The sequence below is a fragment of the Corvus hawaiiensis genome, chromosome Z (genome assembly GCF_020740725.1).
Source record: "Corvus hawaiiensis isolate bCorHaw1 chromosome Z, bCorHaw1.pri.cur, whole genome shotgun sequence".
Classification (NCBI taxonomy): Eukaryota; Metazoa; Chordata; class Aves; order Passeriformes; family Corvidae; genus Corvus; species Corvus hawaiiensis.
In genome coordinates this window covers 39551580-39578826 of record NC_063255.1, presented here as the reverse complement: position 1 = coordinate 39578826, position 27247 = coordinate 39551580, and the positions used below count along the sequence as shown (strand labels likewise).

Below are 27247 nucleotides of genomic sequence, written 5' to 3'. Positions count from 1 at the left end.
GCCGTAGCCCCGCCCCGCCCCCGCGTTCCTCGCGGGCGCCGAGCGCTGCCGCCCCGGCCGCTCTCGCCCCGCCTCGCCGCTCACGGTAAGCGGCGGCCGCGCAGGGGCGGCTGTGGACGGGGTGGAGCGGCGGAGTTTCCTGTGTGCGGCTGCGCCGGGGCGCTCAGGCCGGGACCGCGGGCTGGTGGCGGCGGCGGCAGCGGCGGCGGCAACGGGTCTGCGCGTGTGCGGCAGCGGCCCAGCCTGGAGCGGCGGGCGGCGGCGGCGTGAGACGTAGCGGGTGAGGCCCGGGGAGGGTGCGGGGCGAGGAGCGTAGGCAGAGCCCGCAGGGGCACCGAGGGACGGACGGACGGACGGACGGAGGAAGGGAGAGCCGGCAGCGGCGGTACCGCTGGCCCGCAGCGGGGCGGGCGGCGCGCTGGCCCCTCCCCTGCGGCGGGGCGGAGGAGCCGTGCGGGCAGGCGGCGGTGCCCGGTGCCCCCGGGGACTGCGCGGGGCCCACTGAGCTGCGCGGCGGCCGCGGCTCTGGCACCGCCGGAGTTGGGGTGACCTGTGGGAAGAGGGGAGCCCGAGAGGCCTGAATGTCCCGAAATGCAAGGGGGAATTTAATTTATTCTAATTGATTTCCCACGTATTTCCTCATCCCAGCCTGCTGAGCCTGGCAGTCCCTGCAGTCGCTTGAGAACTGTTGGCACCCTGACGCTCCCTACGGGGAGTGAGCCTGGCTGGGACGAGGGGACCCCCGAGCTGCTGTTCAAAAGCCTTTTGATCCTCCTCTTTGTTTTTGTTAATTCCCGATGCCCGGGAGGTCTTCTGCCACTGGGGCCTTTGTTTGAAGCTTCCGTGGTGGCGGTGATTAAGCTGCTCAGAGCTTGCCGAGGTCGCAGCTGTCTCTTGCGAGAACTCCCCCAGCATGAGGGGAGTTCAGCATTGCTGGTATCTCACAGGCAGGCTGACCGGGAAAGCGTGGAAGTCCTTAGGGCTGCCCGCGTGTCGGGAGGTTGCGAAAGCACAAAACCAGTTCGAAGTAACTGGTCGGTGGAGTTAAAAACTTATATTCCAGTCTGAACTTGCTTAACTTCAATGCCACAATCATGATACTGCTTTCTGCTAAAGAAATCGTAGGAAATAAGCTTTTTTTTTTCAGTTTTACAGTACCCTCTTTAATTCCTGTTGCAGAGCAGTAGGAGGACGTGTACTGTAATAGTATAAAAGAACAAGAAAGAAATTGTGATGTCTGCATCTGTTGCTATGCTTCCGATTTTATTTCTAATTTGACAGTAGGCACTTTAGTATGGCTCTGTACAGCTGATGTTTTGGTGTCCTTAGTTTTTGAGGTTTCACAGCCTACAAGCTACTTGTAAAGAAATGATGAATAAGAAAACCTTTTTCTTAAAGAGTTTTTATTAATAGGGGTTTTACTGTTTGACCTGTGTAACAGTAGATGTGTAAATAAAATGCTAGTTCATTTCCCTTTCTCACCTGATTCTTGAAAAGAAAAAAAAAAATATTCCCATGAAGCACTTTCTCTAATTTGTGCAAATACATGGTGTCTCTGACAGGAATTTAAAGGTGTAGCAGCATGGTTATGAAAGCTACAGTAGAAGATGATGATTCAGGATGGGAACTTGGTATGCCTGACAAGATGGAAAAGAGTAATACCAGCTGGATAGACATAACCCGGGATTTTGAAGAAGCTTGTAGAGGTAAGTTGTAGTCCTTTCATTTGGAGAAAACTCGGAATCCTTTGGAGGCCTAAGCATAGTTCTTTGAGTTCTTCTGAGCAATAATTTGACCCAGGTTCAAGCTTCAGATGAATGAGCTACATTGATTCCGTGTCCCAGCTGTGAGGTTGGAATTATCATGAGCCACCTCACTTTTCTTCCTCTTCCAGATTACATAAATACCTTTTTAATTAAAGTTTTTTCATCTTACACATATTCATACCTGCTTTTTTTCCTTTGCAAAAATTTCTTCCTGTCTCTTCTGCCAAGTGGAAGTGTCATTCAGGCATGCAGAGTCAACATTCTGTTTATTTCTTGTATATTTTTGGATCTCTAGGGCCCAATAATTCTTTTAATTCATCAGTGCATCATTTTTCATCTTTGAAACAAGTATGAGTTTCTGAAATGGTGTAATGTGTCTCAGTAATGGGGAAGCAGTTGCTTCCATTTAAACACTGCCTTTATTACTATTAGATGCTACCTCTAGTTTACAGTTTTTTCAACTGATTTTATGATGACATTAGGGAAAAATAAAAACATAAAAACTGCATCTTACCACACAGAATGTTACATAATGATAAGCACAGTTTCTGTATATTATTTCTCTATATTACTCTATATTGCTTATAAATTATAATTTCTCAATGTTACTTATATCTGTGTACCCATCAAATATATCCAAAGACTCCTTTAAAAGTAATGAGGAAAAGCAAGCCTTTCAGTAGTCTTCCCTGGAAAAGACTAAGACACCTGAATAAAGAAGCAGAGGAAGCAGCTGTGTTCCAGGCTATTTAGATGGTGCTGTTTCACAGAATAATCATCACAGAATCATTTGGGTTGGAAGGGACCTTAAAGACAATCTCATTCCAACTCCCCTGCTATGGATAGGGACACCTTTCACCAGACGATGTTGTTAAAGCCCCATGTAGCCTGGCCTTGAACAGTGCCAGGGATGGGGCATTCACAACTTCTCTGGGCAATCTGTTCCAGTGACTCACCACCCTCACAGTAAAGAATTTCTTCCCAATATCTAATCTAAATCTCTCTTTTAGTTTAACAGCATTTCCCCTTGTCCTGTCAGTGCATGGCCTTGTAAAAAGTCCCTCTCCAGCTCTTTCCTAGCCTTCCTTTATGAACTGGAAGGATGCTAGATGGTCTCCAAGGACCCTTTTCTTCTCCAGGCTGAACAGCCCCAACTCTTTCAGTCTGTCTTCATAGGAAAGGTTCTCTAGCCTTCCATTCATTTTTGTAACCCTCATCTGAACTCACTCCAACAGGTCTATGTAGTTCAGTGCTGAGGACCCCAGAGCTGGATGCAGTGTTCCAGGCGGGGTCTCACCAGAGCACAGCAGAGGGGCAGAATCCCCTCCCTCTCCCTGCTGGCCACACTGCTTTGGCTGCAGCCCAGGATATCAGGTTTCTTAGGCTGTGAGTGCACTATATGCTTAGTATTTCTAAAACTTCTTTAACTACTAGAATAACAGAGGGATGAGGGCACATTGTGAACCACTGGGTTTTTTTTAGTCCTTCAGTCTCGAAAAGTGCTTTGTAAGTAAAAGCAAACGAAGGTGGAGTAGTGTCATGGGTTGCCCTGGGCCAGATGCCAGGCACCCACCAAAGCTGCTCACTCCCCCACCTCTGCAGCTGGAAAGAGGAGAGAAAATTTAATGAAGCTTCAAGGGTTGAGATAAGGACTGGGAGAGATCACTCACCAAATACTGTCATGGGCAAAACAGGCTCAACTTAGAGATACGAAGTGAATTTATTACTGACAAAATCAGAGCAGGATAATGAGAAGTAAAACAAGCCCTAACAACACCTTCCCCCCCGCCTCCCTCCTTCCCAGTTCTACCTCCTACCCCAGCGGCACAGGGAGACAGCGAATGGGGGTTATGGTCAGTTCAGCACCTGAGGCTTCTCCCACTGCTAAGGGAGAGGAGTTCTTCCCCTGCTGCACCATGGGGTCCCTCCCACAGGAGACAGTTTCCATGAACTTCTCCAGTGTGAGTCCATCTCACAAGCAACAGCTCTCTGTGACCTGCTGCAGTGTGAGTCCATCCCACGGACAGCAGTCCTCCCAAAACTGCTGCAGCGTGGGTCACTCTTCCACAGGGTGCAGTCCTTCATAGACAGGCTGCTCCAGCTTGGGAGCAGGGCCCCTCTCTCCACAGGTGTCATTTAGGTTCACAACCCTTCCTCAGGCATCCACCTGCTCCAGTGTGGGTCTCCTCCGTGGGTTGTGGGTGGATCTCTGCATCCCCATGGACCTCCACAGGACAGGGGTTCCAAGGCTGCAGGGGCACAGCTGCCTCACCATGGTCTGCACCATGGGCTGCAGGGGAATCTCAGCTCTGGCACCAGAAGCACCTCCTCCCCCTCCTTCTGCACTGACCTTGATGTCTGCAGGGCTCTTCTTCTCCCATGTTCTCACTAGGCTCTTCTCCATCTGCAGTTAAAACTGCACAACTTTTTGTTTTTCTTTCTTCTTAAATCTGTTATCACAGAGGTATTATGACCATTTATAATTGGCCCAGTGGCACGTCCATCTTTGAAGCCACCAGGGATTGGCTCTGCTGGACATGGAAGAAGCTTCTGGCAGCTTCTCACCCCTGTACCACCCCCCCACCAAGCTACCAAAACCAGGCCATGCAAACCCAATGCAAGTAGAAATGTCTGATCTGCTTTCCGCACCTTGTTCTCTCTTAGCATAAAACAGTTTGGTGAGTGACAAGACTACCCTGGAGAAGTTGTGCTAGTAGGATGATTGTAATTGTTTGTTCTGTCCTGTTCCTTTGTAGAACTGAAGTTAGGAGAACTGCTTCATGACAAGCTGTAAGTATGCACGTAGGATGGTTCTGGCTTTTAGATGGGATTATTGCAAACATGTTAATGTTACCTAATAACTAAGCTTTTTTAGACTTTAAATAAAGTATTTTAAGTATATAGAATATCATACATTCTCAGCAGTATGTATATGCTGCACCTGTATGAATGCTGAACATATCTGAAAGTGTAAGTATAACATTGCATTTTTTAATGTGATTGAAATTGTACTTCAGAAGTTTATAGCACATTTTATGACCTGTAGTGATTATGTTACTGCACTATTTTATGGGACGTGCTTTTATGAAAAAAGGCCAGAAAGACTTTAAACTTGGTTGACTCTAATGTCACTATCGAGTTTTTGATAAACAATCCATATGTAACGTAATGTAACTTAATAATAATGTAACTTAAATAACATGCTAAAGCAGAAAGTGAGAACTCTGCAGATTGGAAATGTGTATCAAAGAAAAGCATGCGGTAAAGCATGCTATTAAATGAAAACCCGCTTAAAAGTGTGTGCAAGGATGTCACCAGCTAGTTACTTAGCAGAATCAAAGCACATTTTCAGATGTAGTTCTATACATAAGTGCATTCAAAGCAAATACACTTTTCAGAATTTGAATGTGCCACATGCAATAAACTTTTGTGTATTATAAAGACTGTTGCAGGAGTTTTGATGAATGTTGTGATAAAGTGAGGCACTGTATCTCTTCATATATAGGCAAGTCTTCTTTTGGTGTGGCTCTTCTGCAAGCTTTTATGCTCTGACTACAAGTGATATGTTGTCACATCCTGAGGGTTTTTTTGTTATTAGTCTTCTTAACATGCCCATCTTAAACAAAGCTGGTATATTCAATATATATTAGTCTGTGTCATGTGTATTATCATTAGTGTCTGGGGGATGTATCTCACTTGTTTCTTTGGGTATGTTGTAATAAAGAACAGCTTGTTCAATTAATATCAGTTTATTATTTTATGTGATGTTTAAGAAGATGCTATGAAGTTTATAGAAACAAGTGTGCAAAGATACAGTAGTGGGATATGTCACTGAGGAATGTTCTTCACTCTTATAGAAAGGCTAATAATTTTCTTTTACTTTTAGCCATCTCTTTTCCTACGAACTTGTTGAGAGATCCTTAACTTCCTGAAAACTATGATCTCTGAATATCAGTACTAATTTTCACATACCTTATTGTCTGTTGTCAGAATATGGTGTACTTGGTTTGTCATCCTATGTTCTTTTCCATTAGTCCCTGAAGACTATTTTGTATAAAATAATTACATTCAGCACCTTTTTTTTGTGTGTGTGTTCATAGTTTTGGTCTTTTTGAAGCCATGTCTGCCATTGAAATGATGGATCCCAAGATGGATGCTGGTATGATTGGAAATCAAGTTAACAGAAAGGTTCTTAACTTTGAGCAAGCTATTAAGGTTCGTGTGAATTTCCTGGTTTTGCCTACACTGTCTGTAGAAATACGCAGTTTTGTCAAATTACAGTTAAGCACAATTCAGCGTAATTAATGTTTTCAATCTTCACTTGATACTTATGTTATCTTTTTTTTTTTTTTTTTGGATAATTAAGTAAGAAATATCTTGTGATGATTACTTTTTTTTGTTACCTGCATTATCACAATGATGCTAACTTTTCCAGTGAAAAGTACTGTGAAATTATTGGGTATTGATACCTCAAGTAAATGTATTTCCGGAATAGTTTTGCAAGTCACTCTGTGCTTCCCTAAAATGAATCTTTTATATGAAGATCTATTGGTTAGCTTCTATTTAACCTGAATAGAAACCAACTTCCTTAAAAAAGCTGGAAATTAACACTATCATTCTTTGAGTTCATTAACTTTGAACAGAAACCAGATAATTTACCAACATTAACTGTAATGATTAACTTTTGATTTATGATCAAGATAAATTGGTGGAGAGAGGTTGAAAGTCTTTATGTTATTTTGGAAAAAATAATGCACTTAGGGAAAAGTATTTTTTTTTTATGGTGAACTTCATTTTGAATGGAGTTAGAGAACTCCCTAAAATATTGGCTGACTGAGTCACGTGGAATGTATGCAGGATTGCATAGACTGGGCAAACTAAATGATCAAAGTAAAGTTGCAGCCTTTTTGGTTACCTTTAAGTAAAACACTACAAGTATTTCCAGTTTAAAAAGCAGTCTTCAAAGAATTGGTCCTGCATATTCCTTGTTCAATCTCTTTAGTATGATTATACTGTTTTTTGATTTTAGTGTTGACAGTTAACTGGTTTTAAACTTTTCTTGTTAGTAATAAATCAGAATTATTGCTTTAGCATTCTCTTTAGGTAGTTTTCTGTTGGTCAGTGTACAACTGATGGGAAGGCAAAGTTTTTAAGAATTCAAGACATGTTATGAAGCTGATCAGCAAAGCTAGTAGTATACAATTACTCTGAAGTCTTAAACAGATTTTATTTTCCTTTTTGGCTTTGGTACAAATAAGTTGTATTTTGCCTGTATGCTTCCATAGTATTTAGGGTTTTGATTGGGTTTTTTTGGTTTGTTTTCTAAGGATGGCACCATTAAAATAAAGGATCTCACTTCACCAGAGCTGGTAGGAATAATGGACACGTGTTTCTGTTGTTTGGTAAGCATTTGTCTGTTTTTTAGGTTATATGGTTTTGCTTTTAAAATGTATTCCTTTAATCCATCTTAAAAAATGGATTAGCAGAACTCAAAAAAAGATTCACCAAGCAGAAAATACATACATATATTTTAATTTCCATTTAGTTATTTACATTGTCTATTATGAAAGGCTTAATTTTGATATTTAATTTTTTTACTATAAGAAATATGGAATATAGCTGGTAGCACCTTAAACCTTAGAAAGGTTTTATAGTTTCTGGTTTTATAAATGTAGGTTATCTGATTGCCTGCTGTGTATTGATGTTTGACTGTGTTGGAATCTGAGTGTGCAGTAAGTGGTAGCACTCTGTTGCTCCTTTCTCTACAGCCAGAAATGACAGAGCTTACAGAGGCATTTTGAAGAAAGTAAATAAATTCATTTAGAAAAATAAGTTAAATATCAGTTACTTCTTAATTGCAGATTTTTTCTGTGTATATGCTTTAATTTCCTCAGTAAATGATACTAATTATTTTCAGTTACTCTTTAAAATTACATCAATAACATTATTTTTTAAAACATTTCCAATCAGTTTAGTAAGAAAGACATGTGAAGATCATTGTATATCTGATACAGTGTAACATCACTTGTTTTCTGCTCCTGGCCCCCAAATACTGACTCCATTTGAAAAGATGGTTCTACTTTATTTTATGCAATTTCAAGATAGAAATTTAAGTTACTGAATCTTTCCCTGTAGCTTAAAGAAACACAGAAGTGGTAGGGAGAGGGGATTGTGGCAAGAAACTCTATGTTGTAAAAGAGAGAGAACATGAAGAATACTGGTGACTTGTCTCATAGTCATTTGCATTTCCCATTCACTGTTTATGCAGAGAAAGCTTGTAAATGTGAAGGTCTCTTAACATAATGTCATGTCTAAATCACAGGGATTAGACCTGAACTTTATAGAAGAGGTTTATCCAACACCGAATTCTAGGATTGAAACACCTTCACTTGCCCTTTTTTGGTACATGGAAGGTTGCCATGATAAGGAGTTTCCTAGTGAACCTTTGAAGCACAGTAAAATGGAAGAAGAATGGAGCTATAAAAATGAGGACTTGGCTGTCATGAGTAAAATACTTGATTTCCTTTTCTCTAGATAACATGGTTAGAAGGACATTCCTTGGCACAGACAGTATTCACTTGCCTTTATATTCATAATCCAGACTTCATAGAAGATCCTGCTATGAAGGCTTTTGCTCTTGGAATCCTAAAAATCTGTGATATTGCCAGAGAAAAGGTTAACAAAGCAGCTGTTTTTGAGGAGGTATGTGTTTCTCATCTCCTGTGGGGTCAAATATGCAACATTATACCATAATGCAAGTAAAACAATGTATTAGTGACATTTGTTCATGTTTGATTCAAGGATAGCATAGGAATAGCAATTCATAATCCTAGAAGTATTAGACTCAATACCTTTAAAATGCAGTTTTCCCCAGTGACGGTGTTTCATGCTCTCTCTTCTGTATTTTCCTCGAGTACTAGAGCCACACATATATTTTACTCAAAAAGCAACTCAAGTCTTGTGATTAACCATTTGAAATCCATTTCACTTGTGGTTTTCTTCCAGTTTAAGTTTTTTATTTTCTGTGTTAGATAGTCATGATCGTCTTTTGTCTAAGATGTCCATCTGGCAACAGGATCAGAGTCCTGTTTCCTGTGCTCAGAGCAATCTGTTTCCTCTGAGCTTGGACAAGTCACTCTTGCTGACTATATCTAAAATGGATCAAATACTGCTTTGCAGCTACAGTTCTTGTAACATTTTGGTAGGGTGTCACTTGATGAAAATATGAAGGGCATATTGGTATTAAGGATTTATGCAGAAGGTAATTGCCTCAAGCTGGATTTGCCCAGGAAAATCATTCAGTGTATTCATTCTGAGTGTAATTCAGTTGTGTAGATTAAATCTGGACTTTTATTCTTGATGGAATGAAACAAAAGTACACCCCATGCATACCCCCAACCACTCCCCCAAAAGAGAAAAAACAGCAAAAGATCCAAAAGCTATTAAGAAAACAGCTCCCAGAAAACCCAAACCAAAAAGAAAACTTCAAACCACAATCTGAAAATTTTTACTACAGCTTTTTATATTTCACTACATACTGCTTCCTTGATGTTTTTTTTTTAGGAAGATTTTCAGTCAATGACTTACGGATTTAAAATGGCCAACAGTGTGACAGATCTTAGAGTTACAGGTACAGTTTGTGCTTTCTTTGTAACTGTCCAGCAACCTCTTTCTCTTTGAGCATGTAATTACTTTCAGTCACATCTGATGAACTGCTAGGAGTCTCTGCTGTTAAGTTTTTTTATTAGTCTTGTGGCAATTGCTGACTTGGTAAAAAGAGAGATCGAATTAGTTTTCCTTGGAAAAAAGGTTCAGTTGTCTTGTTAAGTGCCTGAGAAACGGAGGAAGTGCTTTTAGATGGGCCAACAAAGTGGCTAGGCATGAGCTCATCATGGTATAGATACAGACCACTGGAAAGTGCATTGCTTGAGTTCTGCTTTTTTGTCTCACAATTTGTTGTTCTTTAGGAAAAAAAAAGCAGTCTAGTAGTACTACAGGTATGAATACATATGTTATTAGGTACATCATAAGCATGTAAGTTAATCTTTTCGATGTATGATTTTTTTATACGTATTTGAGCTTTCCATTGATTTATTTTTGAAAAATTTGTGAACGCTTCAGCTTTGCATCAGTTAGTCTATATTCTGATTTTTGATTGTTGCAAGACATCCCCACCATTCCTCACAAGAATTATTTTTTGTCTAGTCTTTGGCTAATGGATACGTAAAGCACTTCTAAGTTTGATTTTGCACTCAAAACTTCTTCTCCCCTGAGTGGTATAGGTGTGCCTAGGAATGCTTCTCAGCTTTTAATCGTGCTGTGATTTTTTCCAGGTATGCTGAAAGATGTCGAAGATGACATGCAAAGACGAGTGAAGGTATTGTTTTCATGTTTGTCTTGTCAATTATATTTCAGGTGTACTTAACATAGGTTTGGGGAAAGGAGTTGGATTATGAGGAATGGAGGTTTGTGTCATTATGGTGGGGTTTTTGAAGAACTGGCATAATGGTTTGTGTAACATGCCTTCTAGCTAAAGATGGTGAAAGCTTCAGACTTCTGTATACTCTTCAGTAGTTGCTTCACTAGTAGTAGGTGGAATCATAATGTAGAAGGTAACACTGGGCTGGGACACAAGAAAGTATGTATTTAACTTTCAGGTTTTAGGCAGAGATACTATGTAATGTCAAAGAAGTTACTTAATTTTCCTTTACCACAGCTTACAATGTAAAATGGTCATGCACTGTCCTTGCTTACTTGCAGAATTTACTGAGGTATGTCTCATTACTATCGGAGAGTCATTCAAGTACCTGGATTATATATTAAGAAATTTTGAATTTGAAAACTGATTTTTGGGATTATTCAACAGGTGGATGTTTTAGAGAAGGTAAAGGGATTTTATCAGTAGCTTCCCTTTGCAATTTTTAGTAAATTATTTGACATTTCTTTACTTTGTAGAGCACTCGAAGTCGACAAGGAGAAGAGAGAGATCCGGAAGTTGAACTTGAAGTAATGAATTGTTTGTTTTTTTTCCTGGATTTCAAGAATGTAAATGGGAGATTTAAATATGGTATAACCCCACCCATGCATATAAAAAGCAGCCGGGGAGTGTGATCACCCAGGAGCATGGTGAAAGAGCTGGCAAACAGCGGGACATGCCAGTCAGGGCATGCTGAGGCACTTTGTGTGGGGAGGCAGTTTGTCCAGGGAGGGCAGCAGCCCTGTGGGAGTTCTGGACACCACCATAAAAGAAAGACATTAAGGTATTAGAGAGTGTCCAAAGAAGGGCCATAAAGATGGTGAAGGGCCTTGAGGAGAAGCTGTACAAGGAGCAGCTGAGGTCACTTGGTCTGTTCAGCCTGGAGATGAGGAGATTAAGGACAGACCTCATTGCAGCTACTACTTCCTCATGAGGCAAAGAGGAGGGGCAAACGCTGATCTTGTCTCTGGGGGCAGAACCCAAGGGAATGGCCTGAAATAGTGTCAGGGGAGGTTTAGGTTGGATATTAGAAAAAGAGTTTTCACGAGGAGGGTGGCTGGGCACTGGAACAGGCTCCCCAGGGAAGTGGTCACAGCACCAAAACTCTCAGTCCCGGAAGCATTTAGACAACACTCAGGCACGTGGTGTGACTCTTGGGGTGGTCCTGTGCAGGGCCAGGAGTTGGCTGGATGATCTTTCTGGGTCCTTCCCAACACAGAATATTCTATGACCTATTGCTTAGTAATCAGTATAATTTTATTACAGCATCAACAATGTTTAGCTGTCTTCAGCAGAGTCAAGTTTACCCGCGTCCTACTAACTGTCCTAATAGCATTTACAAAAAAAGAGGTACGTTCATTTGGCCTTTCTGTTTGCATTGGGATCCTGTGAAGTTCTCTTTTTTTGTTCTTTAAGATCAGGCAATTACTGTGTAGATTCAGGAGGTTTGAATGTGGGTGGAGGTAAAGCTCTGAATAAAGCCTTACAGTGGCAAATATTCAGTTTTTATTCAAAGTGGGAAACAAAGGGAAGGCTAGTGGCTGACATTATCATGGCCTTGCAGAAAGACAGAATATTCATTACAAAACACTTAAAAATATTTATGGCTTTCTAATTACTCTTCTCACACACATGAGCAAAACTTCTTGTTTTGAGTTCCGTCCCCTCCTGTGGAGTTACCTGACATTGGGCAGTGTTTAGTCCATATCAAAAGAACTGTTAGCTTTTCCTTCCATGTGATACTGAATATGTATCTAGACATCTTTGGTCTGAGAAGAGGAGTTCAGTAGCATTCCATACAATTTGCCTGTTTTTTGAATATAAGATTTCCCAATTGCTGAGAGGCGAAGGAACTTCGTGTTTTAAGGCAAAGGGATAGAACTACATGCCCCCAGAGCAGACTCTCACATAGCGTATGCAGGACTTTCAGTTGTAATTATCGTAAAGTCTTACAAAGCAAAATACACAATATTGAATTTATGTACAGATATATGAAATACAAAGAACACTACTGCACAAAAATGTTGGGTTGTTTGGGTTTTTTTCAGAACTTGTGTAAGACCATCAGAATCTTAATGCCCTTACTTTTTTTATACTAGCATTAATTAGATAGTCAAAATGTATTGGTTCACAATGTTAATAATGTTTCCTGCCTTTCAGACAAGTGCAGTTGCAGAAGCTCAGAAACTAATGACTCAGGCAGCTGACTTGCTTTCTGCCATACACAATTCACTGCATCATGGTATGCAGGCACAGAATGATACCACTAAAGGAGGTATGTATCAAATTACACCATTTTTTCCTTTCCTGGATATGCTCTCTTCATAAATGTAAATACCTTTGTGTATTTAAAAAAAGTTGAAATCACTATTTACTTTGAACTAAAATACTTCTTATGCAACCCATTACAGATTTGCATTGTTTAATTTTATTTTACCAAGTGGTGGTTCTCCTGAAAGCAGTACTGTCATTTCAAAGCCAGAAATAATGTGAACTTTTGATTGATGCCACTTTAAAATAGGGAACAGGAGTTCACTGTTTGTACAGGTGTATGCTGAGATGCTGAGGACTCGGTGTTTTTTAAATAGTAATCATTGCTGTTGTTGGGTTGTTGGAGTCTCAGGAAGTTAACTGTCACTTAAAGAATTCCTTTTGGCTAATTGAATAATTTGTACTATACTTGAAAGTTTGAAGTGGGTCTGAAAACACAGATTATATGCAGTTTGTCTCTCTCTCTCCCCTCCTCCTTCTTTAGATCATCCTATTATGATGGGGTTTGAGCCACTTGTTAATCAGAGATTGCTGCCACCAACTTTCCCTCGATATGCAAAAATTATTAAAAGGGAAGAAATGGTCAATTATTTTTCCAAACTAATAGACCGAATAAAAACTGTATGTGAAGTAGTCAACTTAACTAATTTGCACTGTATACTGGTAAGCATGAATATTTCTTATTTATTGCCAAAAATAAGATCTGAAAATACGACTTGCAAAATATAATTCCATATATGCGTGCTCTTGCTCACTGGTGAGAAAACTGAGCACTACGTATGTATTTGGTGTTTCTCACTGTTATGTACAATTTCAAAGTTTACTATCCTTCCTTAATACTTTATACTTAATCCTTCCTTAATACTTAATATTTTTCTTCTTTTGACGAAGACCTTCCTCCTCTCAAACCTCCCACTTTTCCCGTAATTTGTTAAATAATTACACATCTTACTGGGAAAGGCCAAGCAAGTTTCTTTGGTTGAAGAGCTGCACCTACAGAACATAATTCTTTGCTATATGCCTGATTTTTTTCAAATTTATTAAGCAGTATTCTGCACATGTGCCTATAACACAAGAGAGCACTAAATATGTGCTTGAACATGTAGTTCCCTAAATGGGCATCAAGTTAAGCACCTGCTTATATTCTTTCCTGAATAACTGATATTAATCTTAGTTACTGCCTACATTTATTAGAAGACACTTAAATGCTTGAAATATTTTTTAGTATCCATGCATTCACTGACTGATAAAAAGAGATACAGTTACATCAAATCTCTTGTCTTTCTATTTCCTGTTAATTAATAAAGAAGCGTTTGCATGAAGCGTCTGGTACCAGTTAAACCTTACCTGGGTTTCAATCAATTTTTTTAAATCAATTCTCAGTTTTGTTCAATACCTGGTGTAGTTACATCATGATCTTAACAATCTCATAGTATTTTTTTTCTGTACTATCATCTTTCTAGTTGTTGCATTTGAAAACTCAGAAACCTTTTTGTTAAGTACCAAGTAATTGCAGAAAACCTTCATAATACATTCTGTTCAAACTATTTGTGGTCACTTTCTTACAAGTTGTATAAGCCATGCTATGTTTGTCTATGCCTTTAAACAAAATATTGCTGTATTTACACAGTTGTATATAAGTGTTCAGGGAAGATGCAAGTGTGTGTAAAAATGATTAGGTGTATATTTACATATATATATAAATTGGCATATTAACCTGAATCATCTTTTTTTTTTTCTTTTCCTAAATACACATTAGGATTTTTTCTGTGAGTTTAGTGAGCAATCACCATGTGTTCTTTCAAGATCCCTGTTACAGGCAAGTCCTAATTATGTCTATGAATAAAGTACTTCTGCATTCATTATGAAATTCTGTTATTGTTTTAAATATTTCAATAATTTGCATCGAACTTAATAATATTTAAGTGTTAAAAAACTTTCTGTGGATATTTAAGTATTATGGAAGAAATATTTTGCTGTGAGGATGATGAGGCATTGGAACAGGTTGCCCAGAGAAGCTGTGGATGCTCTACCAAGTCTTCACGGCCAGGAACGTGTCTGGGCCCATGGCAGGGGGATTGGAACTAGGTGATCTTTGAGTCTGTTCCAATACAAACCATTCTGTGATTCTGTATGTGGAGGCTTATGTTCTGATCTAATTTTTAAAATAATGTTTAAATACTGTTGCTTTGATCATTTTAGTACAGGCTAATTAAAACAGAAAGTGTTAATTTTTTTTTTCTCTGCCATAAAGCTGTGCCTGTAAACACATTTTTTTGCTGCTCTCCACATGCTGTGCCATTTTGAGCTGGTGTTTGTATGCATCTCCTTGTTTGGACAGAATTTAATGTATAGACTGCTTCTATTGCTACAGCAGTAAAACTGATGGTTAGTGCAGAACAGGCTGTTCTTTCTCACTGCTTCTCTTACCTTGAAAGTGCATTATACGTACCTTGACTCTAAGTAAATAATTCTTTCTAGGAGTTTTTGATTATACTAGGATGCCCCTAGATGCCAGAAGTTCTTTACATTTGATCCCTATTAAACCATGTGTAGAGCCAATGGAATACAACTATGGGCAAGTAAAATGTTTTCATTGTGTGTTTTGGCCTACACATGTGTTTGTGTAATCCCTGTGGTTGCCTGACAGCAGAGCTTTTTCTCTAATTGCTGAAGAACCATGTAAGAAAGGGACACAGCACTCATGGAGGGAAGTTAAATGAGTATCAGACATGACTGATGTAAGCAGTAGAATCCATAGGGACTGAAAAACATCAGCAGTAGCCTGGCAGTATTTCTGACTCTTTAACCTTGGACCTAGTTGAACCATTTAATTCTTAAAGTAATCTTACAAGTTTCTTACATATAGTAGGTACTGCCAGAGTTTTCTATTAGTAATTCTAGAGCATTACTTTTAACTTAAAACATGTTTCTAAAAACACATCTTTACTTTCAGACAACTTTCCTAGTAGATAACAAGAAGGTGTTCGGCACTCACCTCATGCAAGACATGGTAAAAGATGCCTTAAGGTCTTTTGTCAGTCCTCCAGTACTTTCTCCAAAGTAAGTGGATCTTGAGTTTATTTGCGTGTGTTTACATGTCTGATGAGAAATATTCCTGCTTACAAGAGCAATGTCAAATGTACAAAAAATGTACATTTTATACTTCGTACTTATATATGAAGGAGTCAGTTGCTGTTGCTGCACTTGTGTTTCTTTTTTTTATTCTGTGCTACATAGACTGGTGGCATTTATAAAAAATACGTATGTACATGGATATTTCCCTTTTAGGTGTTGTCTTTATAATAACCACCAGGCAAAAGACTACATTGATTCCTTTGTCACACACTGTGTTCGGGTAAGTGTTCATTCAATTACAGCATGTTTGTGTGTATGAACACTTGGCAGATTTATATACATTTGAAAATGAGACCAGTTATTTTAGGCAAAAGGCAAAATTGAAGAAGTTGGCTATCTTAAATTGGTACTAATTTTTAAAAATCCAGTGTAATTATTGGTGGTTTCTTCCTCCTTCCAGATTTTAATTTAAAATTTCACTTTATAAGAAATCTGCACCTACATGTCACAAAATAAATGCATAGCACTAATAAAACCAAAATTATTTCTGCATTCTGTCCAGTTTCAGTTTTTTAAAAATTGTTTTAAAAGATTCTGTTGTGGAATGTGGTGCAATGAAAATCTTAAGAAAATCACAGAATTATTTAGGTTGGAAAAGACCTCTAAGTTCATTGAGTCCAAATCAGCACTGCCAAGTCCATCACTAAACCATGCCCCTAAGTGCCATGACTACACATCTTTTAAATACTTCCAGAGATGGTCACTCAACCACTTTCCTGGGAAGCTGGTTCCAGTGCTTGACAAACTTCTTTGTGAAGAATTTTTTCTTAATATTCAACCTAAACCTTCGCTGGCACAACTTGAGGCCATTGCCTCTTGTCCTGTCACTTGACAGAACAGATGACCCCCACCTGGCTGCACCCTCCCGTCAGGCAGTTGAAGAGAGTGGTAAGGTCTCTCCTGAGCCTCCTCTTCCCCATGCTAAACAACCCCAGCTCCCTCAGCTGCTCCTCACAGGACAACGCACTCCACTCTGGACACGCTCCAGCCCCTCAATGTCTGTCTTGTTGTGAGAGGCCCAGAAATGAACACAAGATTTGAGGTGAGGCCTCACCAGTGCTGATTACAGAGGGACAATTGCTGCCCTGGTCCTGCTGGACACAGTGTATCTGACACAAACCAGGATGCCACTGGCCACCTTAGTCACCTGGGCACCTGGATTTAGCCTTAAGAAATAATACTTTTGCCCCAAGCATTTTGTTCTGGTGACCTTCCTAAAGGATGCTCACTCAATCTCACATCGACTTAAGCTAACTCGCACTTTGAAGGGATTTAAGGAACCTGCCTCCTAATATGGATATATAAACCAGGTGCCTAAATAGACATCACAGTGCTTCTCCTGCAGTTTCAAAGTTGCATTGATAATTTAAAATTACTTTGCTTCTTTCAGCCATTCTGTAGTCTGATTCAAATCCATGGACACAACAGAGCTCGTCAGAGAGATAAACTGGGTCACATTCTTGAGGAATTTGCCACTCTACAGGATGAGGTAATGTCCTAGGCAGCAGACCAGCAAAGTTTCTTTCCAGGTATATTACTGCCAAAGTAAAGCATGGTACTAAATTCTAAATGAATGATGCAAAATCCTTAAGACAAGGATTCCTAAAATTTAGCCCAAGAAATTGTTATGATGCATCCAAAACCTTTGTGTTAGATGTGTTGAACAAAAACATACTACATTTTTTAAGATTAGCTTTGTCCAATAAGTAGACTTCAGGAAAAGCTGTTGCGATGTAATTTACTGGTAACTGCACAGCTTTTAGTCTCCATCCTGCTTGTAATTGTCAGTCTGCAAGATGTACCAGGGGGAGATAGACAAGGCACACTTACACAACACCTTTGAAAATTTAGCCTTAGACCTACGTAAGATGTAAACTGCAAAATTTTATAATGATTAAAAAGAAAGTAAAAAATAACTCTTCAAAATATGTGCTCCAACTGATTTTGGACATCTCTCAAGAATGGGGAGGGAGAGGTGAGAAGAAAAAACATATTTTTTCTTGCTGGAAATACGTTTCTTCAGTAGCGAGAGCCATATAATAATAAAGTATTTCCCAGGATGTACATTGCAAGGAAAACAATGGAGGAACTTGGAGTTGGAGGGAGATTTTGTGTGCTCCAGCTTTTTTCAAAATGGTTTGAATTGAGTTTGTTGCAGTATTATAGCTGAGGCACTGGTTTTTTTCATTTTGTAGCATTTTATATGGATTGTTCTGTTCAGGATTACTGATGATATTCCAACTGTGAGAGACTTTGTCTTCCATACAATTTGCTTCTGAAGACAAAATCGGTCTTAGCAATATTTTAGTTACTCTGGTGGAACACACAGTGTGTTTCTTGCATGTTAAGCTTATAAATTTATTTTTTCAATGCAGCTAGGTTTAAAAAAAAAGAGTAATTATTGCCAATATAGAGCAATGAACAACAGAGTGTAATGGGTTCTGAGTTTGTGCTCATGTGACTGCTAATGATCTATATACAAATATATTTTAAAATTACAAATATTATCTATCTAATGTTCTTGCTATATTACTGTATAGAATATTTTTGTTCTGTGCAGCAGAATTTACATATGTGACTATCTTTCCAGTTTTCTGACAGTTCTAGACTTATTTCTCTTGTAATCTGGAGCGTGAATTTACTGACCCAATTTGTTAAGATTTTGTTAAGATTTTATTTCTGGTTTGGGATGCTGTTTCAATCAAATGTTTTTCGTCCTCTGTCTGTTATTTTAAAGTTTTGGGTTTTTTTTTCAACAGGCAGAGAAAGTAGATGCAGCGCTTCATAGTATGTTACTGAAGCAGGAACCACAAAGGCAACATTTGGCTTGCTTGGGCACCTGGGTCCTATATCATAACCTTCGTATTATGATACAGTATCTTCTCAGTGGCTTTGAGTTGGAACTTTACAGTATGCACGAATATTACTACATCTATTGGTAAGAGGACGCTTTATTGACTTCGAGGAGGGATGCTCCCAGAGAGCTATAATTACAAATATTTGAAGGAGGGACTTCAAATATGATTTTATGATCTCAAGCTTGCTCAACACTGTGTTTGGTTTACCTATTCATAATATTACAAGTGGGGAAAAAAAATCTGTTGGTCTCTATTCTAGAGTTACTAAATAGGGTACTTTTTTTTCCTGAAATAGTAATACACACTCTGTTTAGCTTTTTGGCACAGGGTCTTCTATTGACAGTGAATGAAAAATGTGCTGATTTTGGTAGACAAGAGCAAGCAGGAGAAAAGCAATTTCCTTTATTCTTTTCTGCCTTTCTAGTATCAGGATTGATAGTCTTATTGATCTCTAGTATTCTGGAAAAGTTCTGCAAAGTTGTAACTGTAATCTGAAAGTTGACTAGCTAAAATTCACTTCTTATTTGGAGTATATTTGAAGAGAAATCTTCTGCCTTTAGTGAAAAGGATTGCATTATATGGAGACAGAATACTTTTACTTTTCCACTTCCGTTCACATTAATTATTTTTCATAGTTAATGGCTTGCGCCAAAAGATAATTTTTTTTTAAAATGCAAAGCTACCCAGAGATTCCTACGTAAGCCATAAGCCTTCTTACTGAGAGATTAGAACAGTTCAAATGACACAAACTTCAGTGCAATTCATTGTGTTTTTATATTGTTTCAACCGTGGATTAAATATTAAGTGAGAAAATTAAAATTCCAGAAGTTACCAGAAGGTGGCAATATTCTTTAAGTAGTGCCTCAATGCGTAATACCAACTTGTGTATGAGAGTATTTTTTTTACCTGCCCATATTGCCCTCTAGCATTTTAATAAAATCACTCTTAGTTGGAATTGTCATGTTAACTGCTTTCTTACTTACGTGAACAAAAAAAAGGAGAAACAATTTCTGAGAGGTAACGTGCAAATGAAACTCAAATATCTCAGTAACTATTACTACATTTTTATTGTGCTCCAAATCTGTAATTTTTTTTCTATTCTCTTTTCCCCCTATTCCTTTTGATTTGAAGTCAATTAAGATATTTATTGGACTCGCTTCCACTTTCTCTTAAAGATGTCTCTTAACTCTGAAAGAACTGCACATGAATGTTGTGTGTCTGTGGGCTTGACCCCTTTATGTAATAATTCACAGCTTTTTAGTGCTTGAAAAAGCAAGTAGTGATCTTGTTTGTCAGAATAATTAAGTACAAATGTAGAAAAGGTATTAACATAGTATCTTTAAAAAATATATTTCATTTGTTGGGGGAAGAAAGAGTTCTAGAAAAATTTGATCTTACAGAAGTTTTGAAATAAGCTTAGATTTCACTCAGTAAATGTGTAAGAGACTCGCATACCTTGAGCTGTTTGTGGTTGAATCTGAACCAGAACAAGAACGTAGACTGATGTGTTGATTCCAGCCATGCAAAACAAAGAGTTTTCACAGCCCATAAACATTGTCCTTTGCTAGGACACGTCCTTTGCATCTTAGAGTAAGTGCCTTGGTGGTCGGTGGGAATGCGTGCAGCACGAGTCCATGGTGCACTGCCGCCCGTAACAGCTCCATACTGCTTCCATGCAGGTATCTCTCAGAGTTCCTCTATGCCTGGCTGATGTCAACGCTGAGCCGTGCCGACAGCTCTCAAATGGCGGAGGAGAGGATAATGGAGGAACAACAGAAAGGCCGTAGTAGTAAGAAAACAAAGAAAAAGAAGAAAGGTACCTAGGTGTAGAGTGTTAACTCAAGATTTCTTTTTTTCCCCCTTTCATGCAGCTATGTAGAATTAAAATCCAAAATTTACAGAGCCAACACCAATATGGGTAGGAAAAATATCCTAAAGTTTATGAAGGCTGAATGTAAAACTTTTTAAGAATTTCCTAGTTAGTTAGTTACTTGCAAATAGATCTTCCAGAAAAACACGAACTCATTTATATTGCCAGTTTCATCAGTTGTGTTATATGTTGGACCTTCTCAGAGTTTATAATTCCTGCAGAATTATGCTTTTAGTGACTGTAACTAAATTCAAACACCAGACTTTCAGCATATTTCTGTAATTTCTATTTGGCTTTAGAAGTTCTTAAAGCATGTTTCTTAATTTTACCATGGTGAGCTTCCCTTTCTTTTCCTCGCCACCTTTTCAAGGGGAACAAACAATCGGATATGACTAGCTCAGGATCCTATCAACTAAACTCCCGTCTCTAGAAGTTCAGAAAATTACTAATGTACTTAAGGTGCTATGTGTTGGGCAGTTTAGCATTAAACACTGGAAACTAAAGGGAATCTTAGAAGAATGCTGTCAGGATTATTAGGATAAAAAGTGCTTTAACATTTTAGCCCTAGAAGTCGGAAAGATCCCTGAACTAAGCAAACAGGCCTCTTGTGTACATACATAAGTTTCAGGCTGTTCAGTGTTTTATAGTGTCATGGGAATGCCACTGACCAGTTTATGCCATTGAGAGCACTATGGTGTTCATGTGACTGGTAAGTGTGTCTTGAGGTATTTTATGTAACCAGGAGCCAGGTGAGCAGAAATGAATGTCTAGGCTTTGTATACTTCAGTTATTTTAAAATATAATTGAGAGTTATGGCACTTTTTGGAAATTTGGAAGAGCTCTTTTGATCTGAAATTAATACATGTACTTACATTGAATTAAAAATATATCTTTTTATGTAAAATTTGCAGTTCGCCCTCTTAGCAGAGAGATCACCATGAGTCAAGCATACCAAAATATGTGTGCTGGGATGTACAAGGTAACTCATTTGTGTTCTATGTGTTTCCATTTTTTTTTGTAATGGGGATCCTGCATACATTGCATGCCTTCTTTCTGTGTAGCGGGGCTGGAAATCAAGTTCAGGTTTATAATTTTATATGGTAAATTCTCTACAGTTTTTCTGTCCTTCCAGTTATAGCTAAATCATAATTTTGATCTTCCTTACAGCAAAATATGACATAAAACTAATACTTTCGCCTATATTTATCCTTTTCTTTTAGACAATGATTGCCTTTGACATGGATGGCAAAGTAAGAAAACCTAAGTTTGAACTGGATAGTGAACAAGTTCGATATGAGCACAGATTTGCTCCATTCAACAGTGTTATAACACCACCCCCAGTGCACTACCTGCAATTTAAAGTGAGTAATCTTCAAACGTGGTGCTGCCCATGCTTTTATAGAAGTAATTTACTTACCTGCTTTAGATACCGGTGTCATTGTAAAAAGAGCCTTTAATGTCTCAAAGTGCATCTTGAAACTAAGTCAAAATGGCAAGGACTTCTAGCTTTAGTTTTGTGCAAGGAAGATATTGCACTAAATTCTTTATAAACTTAGATGCTTAGATATTTAAAAATTGGTCTGATGTGGCAGTTCAAGATGCTTCTGTTGGTTTGCATGAAAATCTCTTGGAAGTCTATTAACAGACTTCTTTAACTTCTTCTGTTAACAGGTTGTGGTTAATTATAGCAGCATGTTTTTATTAGTGCAGCAAGCAAATGGGAAAATAAAAAAGTTAATTTTGAGTGGTGTTTTGAAGGGACCAGTGGAGGCTTGTCTTGTCCAGTCTCCTTCTTCAAGTAGCATTATAAATCACATTTAGCTGTGTCTTGGTCTAGCCAAGTCTGAAAAAAAATCAAGATTGGAGATTTTCCAACCTCTTTGGTTAAACCTGATCCAGTTACTTTTTTCTGGTCCTTTAAGTCTCAGGGTAACTGACTGAGGGCTGCACTTTTTTCCTAATGTCCAGTCTGAATCTCTAAGACACAGCTGTGGCCTCTCATGTTACACTGTTTGCCATTATTAACAAGAGCCTTTATCTTCTGACAGCTTTGTAACTGTCTTTAGTTGTAGGCTGCTATTAAAATTACCAATTAGCATCCTTCCTGTCTAACTGAAAAAGTCCAGGTCCACTGACCTGTCCTTGTGGCTTATATGCTCTAGGCACCCAACCATCTTCACATCTCACCATCTTTCTTGAACTGAGTGGATCCAGCCCTGGATGCAGTATTTCAGATAATACAACACAAATATTGAGTACAGGATGATAACCTTCCTTGATATGCTGGCTTGGATACTCCCATATGAGGCTTGTCTGATCTGTAGTAAGAGCACCTTGTTGGCTGGTATTCAGCTAGGTGTTTGCAGAACCCTGCTGCTCACCCAGCTGGTTATTAGTCTCTAATTAATTGCAGAATTAATCTGAACTGAAGCAGTGCTATATTCTATGCCAGTCATTCTCCCCAGTTTAATGTTAATGTGCACTGTTGTAGTGGAGATTATGAAACTATCATGGTTTCCTCTTTGTCATTAAAGGTTTTTTTAATACCTAATCAAAAACAAAAAAGTTGGAAGAATCAAAATTATACAAAATGAAATCTTGTACAGTTTCAACATCTGACCTGCTGTAACTTTGAGTAAACAATATATTTTTTCTCCTATTTTTTTTCATATAACTTCATACCTTGTTGCATGCCATTATTAAAGCAAATGAATGGCAATTTGTTCAAGAGAGAGACTGTTTTATAAAGATTATGACAATTTCATTAGGTTTTGTGGCACTATAATAGTTGAGCACTGTGTTGCTGCTTGGGTTTTGCCATTTTAAATAAGTGTTTTGACTTCAGTTTTGATTCTTAAAATAGTATTTAGTTAACATAACTCTTTCCTTGAATATAGTAATGTGATAAAAAAACAATTTCCTGGTAATTTTTAGTTTTATATATTTTAATATGTATTTATGTATTTCTGTAACACACTAGGAAATGTCTGACTTAAATAAGTATAGCCCACCTCCTCAGTCATCAGATCTCTACATGGCAGCTAGCAAGCACTACCAGCAAGCTAAAATGATTCTTGAGAATATTCCAAATCCAGACAATGAGGTAAGACTGAAATACTAGGAAAAGGAGTATTTGCTAGAAATAGAATAAGTGTTTGGTCTCAGCTGGATCTGCCTGACATCCGAAATACGCTTAGATCAAAATGCTGAGCAAAGCTGAGTTCTTTGATTAAGGAGTAGACGGCAGAGAGTGGTGGCAATCTTGCACAGCAGTCTGTTTCAGTACCTCAGCTAACATAAAGTTGTGCTCACTGTTAAAAAACCTCTCGCTGCTGAGGACCCAAGATGCTGGATAGCAGCTTATTTCCTTCTTGATTCTAGCCCATTTCTAAAAGCACAGCAGTTTTAACCAGACAGTGATAACGTGCCTGCTGCGCTTATTTGGAATCTAGTAATTCAGGTAGCCTCCTGAGAGGTGGGAAAAATAGGTTTGAATATCATTAGGATGAAAAGAGGAATGAGTCTGGTACTTGTTCCCTGCAGCAGTTTCTCAGCACTGAGCCGTAAACATGGGTAGAGATTTTTCCGTCTTTGTTCATAGTTTAAACCTTAAGTGTCTGTGACTATCTTTTGGACCAAGGAGGATGCTTTTTCTGTCATATCTAAGCAGGTTAAGAATAGTTACAGGATTAGGTCCTCCTGAGAATTTAGGATTCACTTTCTCTTCTCTGGATCCTGGTGGTACTCATACATGAGCTATCAATTTGAGGATAACCAAGATAGTTCAGAGGTAGTTTTGAGCACGTCAAGAGCACTTCCGTGCAAAAAGCCACCAGTTCATATATGAGTACCCCTTACCACTGTGTTGCAATGTTGAAGATTAGATGCCTAGAGTCTTATCTATACCTTTATCTGTGGGAGTGCCACAGAACTTGCCATTGTTTCCATGGTTTTGTTCAAGAATTGTTAAACCTGTGGTTTCTGTGGTCTGTTGAATTTAAAAAGTTACTTAAAATAAATGCATCCTTCATTAAATTTAATTAATCCAGCTGTTGTACTTAAAGCAAATCCAAAACTGTCTGATCTCTGTTAAACTGATCCTGTAAGAGAACTGCTGTATGGCTAATACTATGTCAACATTAGAGTATTGAAATCATTTTGAGGTCAAATGCTTTGACTTGAAGACTTCTTGCCCTTTTGTGTTTAGGTCAATCGAATTCTAAAAGTTGCAAAACCCAATATTGTGGTCATGAAGCTGCTGGCAGGAGGCCACAAGAAAGAGTCTAAGGTAAGGAGATGCCAGCTCAATTGAACGTAAAATGTAGTAATACATACATTAAGGTTGTATTCAATGATCTGGAGATTTCCCAACCTGAATGGTCCTGTAATTCTATGTAAGGCCACTACAGATCTCTTAAGAGCCAAATGAGCACATTCAAGCTGTAGTTACTCTTAAGAACAGGGAAAGTAAATTTATTTTTCCCCTGGAAATAGTTTGTTGTAGTTATCTAAATATGGAAAACTCTAACCTATAAATCTTTTGAGAAAAAAATTGGGAAATACATGTGGGACAACACAGACTAATAATCTCACTTCAATAGTGAGAACTGTTGAAGCAAGTGTAGCAGCAGCTTGTGTGAACAAACTCATGAGAGTACTGGCTGCCACAAGGACTATTTCTTTTCAATCTGTTTAATTTTTTTTTTCTGTCTGCAGGTTGTTCTCATTATGGGTATTAAATGCTGTAGTACTGCTCTCTGACCTTTTAAATCTTTTCTATATAGGTTCCTCCAGAATTTGACTTTTCTCCTCATAAATACTTTCCAGTTGTGAAGCTTGTTTGAAGGACGAGATTTTTTTTTTAGGATACCCGAAGAATATCTGTGTAGCAGATACCAGCTCTAGGAGGGAATATCTAGTGCTGCACTTGGATTACGAGGGACCTCCAGGATAAAAGTACTGTTATGTGGAATATCTGTAGTCTGCTGCCTTTATGTGATTTGAATGACAACTGCTGTTTTAAAGTGGTTTGTATAAAGATTTCATGGATTTTATGCGTGAAGCTGATTTTAATCAACTGTATTATTAAAGAATGTTGTATCTTGGTTGATTTTGTTACAGATTTTGATCATAAATAATTTTTATTAGTGTGTTCTGACAAAGTCATGGGTTAGGAACTGAATAAAAATCATGCAGTAGAGCCTCATGTGCACAGCTGAGCTACTGTAATTCTGCATTGAACAAAGTTACATGGAGAGATTGTGAGTTTCCATATTTTTGCTTAATTGTATCAAATTGCTCACTTTGCAAGTAGAGAAATGTTGGATTTTTTCATATCCTCCAAGCTAAAACAATCTTTATAGAGATCAAGAGCAGATGAAAATTAGTCATTTAGCTATTGAGTGAGTGATTCCTAGTTGGAATTTGTTCCTTTGTTTTTGTTCTCAAAGTGCTCAAGAATCTTTTCAGCAATCACTGCAGTAGTCACTAGCAATAGCACCAGACACTGAAGACTCTATTTTACCTACTCTGCAACTTTGTCACAATCCTGGTATTTGCCCATGCAGACAAGGGATTTGCATGATCTTTATTCTCCATTTTTGACTGCAATGGGGCTGCTGGATCCTGTGTTCTGTAGTAATTGACAGGTAGATATCCAAAACAGGAGAAGCCCCAAACCTATCCTTGCCTTCCTGCAATAGTTCTGCCTCCCAGGCTTTCAGATGTGAAACAACAGAGGTAAGATGTGTTGTAGCAAAAGGTTGCAAAATGAAAAAATGTTCAAAAAAGCAAACCTGGCTCTACTAAAGGCCAAGTCATGCCTAGGCCATACGTGCAAATCCTTTGTTGGACAGGACAATTCTTCACTTGTGTACAATGACTTCCTCCATAGGGATGAGCTTGTAACTCCATATTGACCATACAAGACACTTTGGTGTTAATCCTAATTTTACTGTGGATTAATACCACTTCAGCTTCATCCCCTGAGCAGAGGCACTGCCAAGCTAGAGCTTGAAAACAATGAGTAACCTCTGAAGTGGAACTCCCACTTGTCTTCCAGCAATTTGCAGCTTCCTGAAATAATCAGAAGTATGGTCCTGAAGATATGTTTTTTCCAATTTCTCTGCTAAAGAGACGGCATATCATGTTACATGTTTGCTTATCATCATGATTAATATACTTGAGTGCTTCCATATAGCTGCCAAAGGAATAAAAAGCCTGGAATACATAGATGTAAAATAGCACAGAGAATTCATCTGGCTTCTTATAAATAGTCACAAAATCTTTCCCTTCTTAAAAATCTTGAACTACATGACAATAGTTCAAGGACAGCCTTTGTTATTTCTCCAAAGCAAGCAGCAAGTAAAAGAGAAAGCAAATTATATGTGATTTGTGGAACCAAGAAAATAGCAATAATATTATTTCCCCTTTTCATTAAAATTAGAACTGTATGAATTGTACACAATAATGTGAATACACTAGAGAAGATTACTTTTAAATACTTACCTAAAATGGATTAGGTTTAGTTTAAAAAAACCAAAAAAACAAAGTGCTAATATAACACCAAGATGATTAGAGCAAAGTAGTAATGCCTCACACAACTAAAAACTTTAGTGAGAGACGACACTATGTACACCCCTGTTCCAAATTAATCTCTTGTTCCACTAAAGGTCCTTTAATTCTGAAATTCTATACAGTAGAGATACAGGCCTCTTGCCTACTAGAAATCTGCCACCTGAGTTAGATTGAAGCACTTGAAGTCATTGTGAATAAAACTGTAGTCCTTCATGCTTTTGAACATTGCTATTATGCAGGTTTTCAGACCCTTTGCCCTCAGAGGTTTAAAAGTGTGCTTTGTGCAGAGGTG

At 38.4% G+C, this 27247-nt stretch overlaps 1 protein-coding gene across 2 annotated transcripts; it reads left to right on the top strand.

Annotated features, from left to right (window-relative positions):
* The first annotated feature begins 11 nt into the window (after nucleotides 1-11).
* On the top strand, nucleotides 12-25484 carry NAA35 (N-alpha-acetyltransferase 35, NatC auxiliary subunit). Of its 2 annotated transcripts, none has more exons than XM_048290616.1 (23): nucleotides 12-85; nucleotides 1563-1706; nucleotides 4523-4556; nucleotides 5867-5981; nucleotides 7094-7168; nucleotides 8301-8468; nucleotides 9330-9396; nucleotides 10100-10143; nucleotides 10722-10772; nucleotides 11509-11592; nucleotides 12403-12517; nucleotides 12998-13176; nucleotides 14273-14332; nucleotides 15470-15576; nucleotides 15805-15871; nucleotides 17042-17140; nucleotides 18411-18589; nucleotides 20189-20325; nucleotides 21291-21358; nucleotides 21600-21740; nucleotides 23360-23482; nucleotides 24587-24667; nucleotides 25164-25484. In XM_048290616.1, the coding sequence occupies exons 2-23, from the start codon at nucleotides 1583-1585 to the stop codon at nucleotides 25221-25223; spliced, it is 2178 nt and encodes a 725-aa protein (XP_048146573.1). In that variant the 5' UTR covers nucleotides 12-85; nucleotides 1563-1582; the 3' UTR covers nucleotides 25224-25484. The 2 variants fall into 2 exon arrangements, with proteins under 2 accessions (XP_048146573.1, XP_048146572.1); XM_048290615.1 differs by lacking the exon at nucleotides 12-85 and adding an exon at nucleotides 182-280.
* Nucleotides 25485-27247: the final 1763 nt, after the last annotated feature.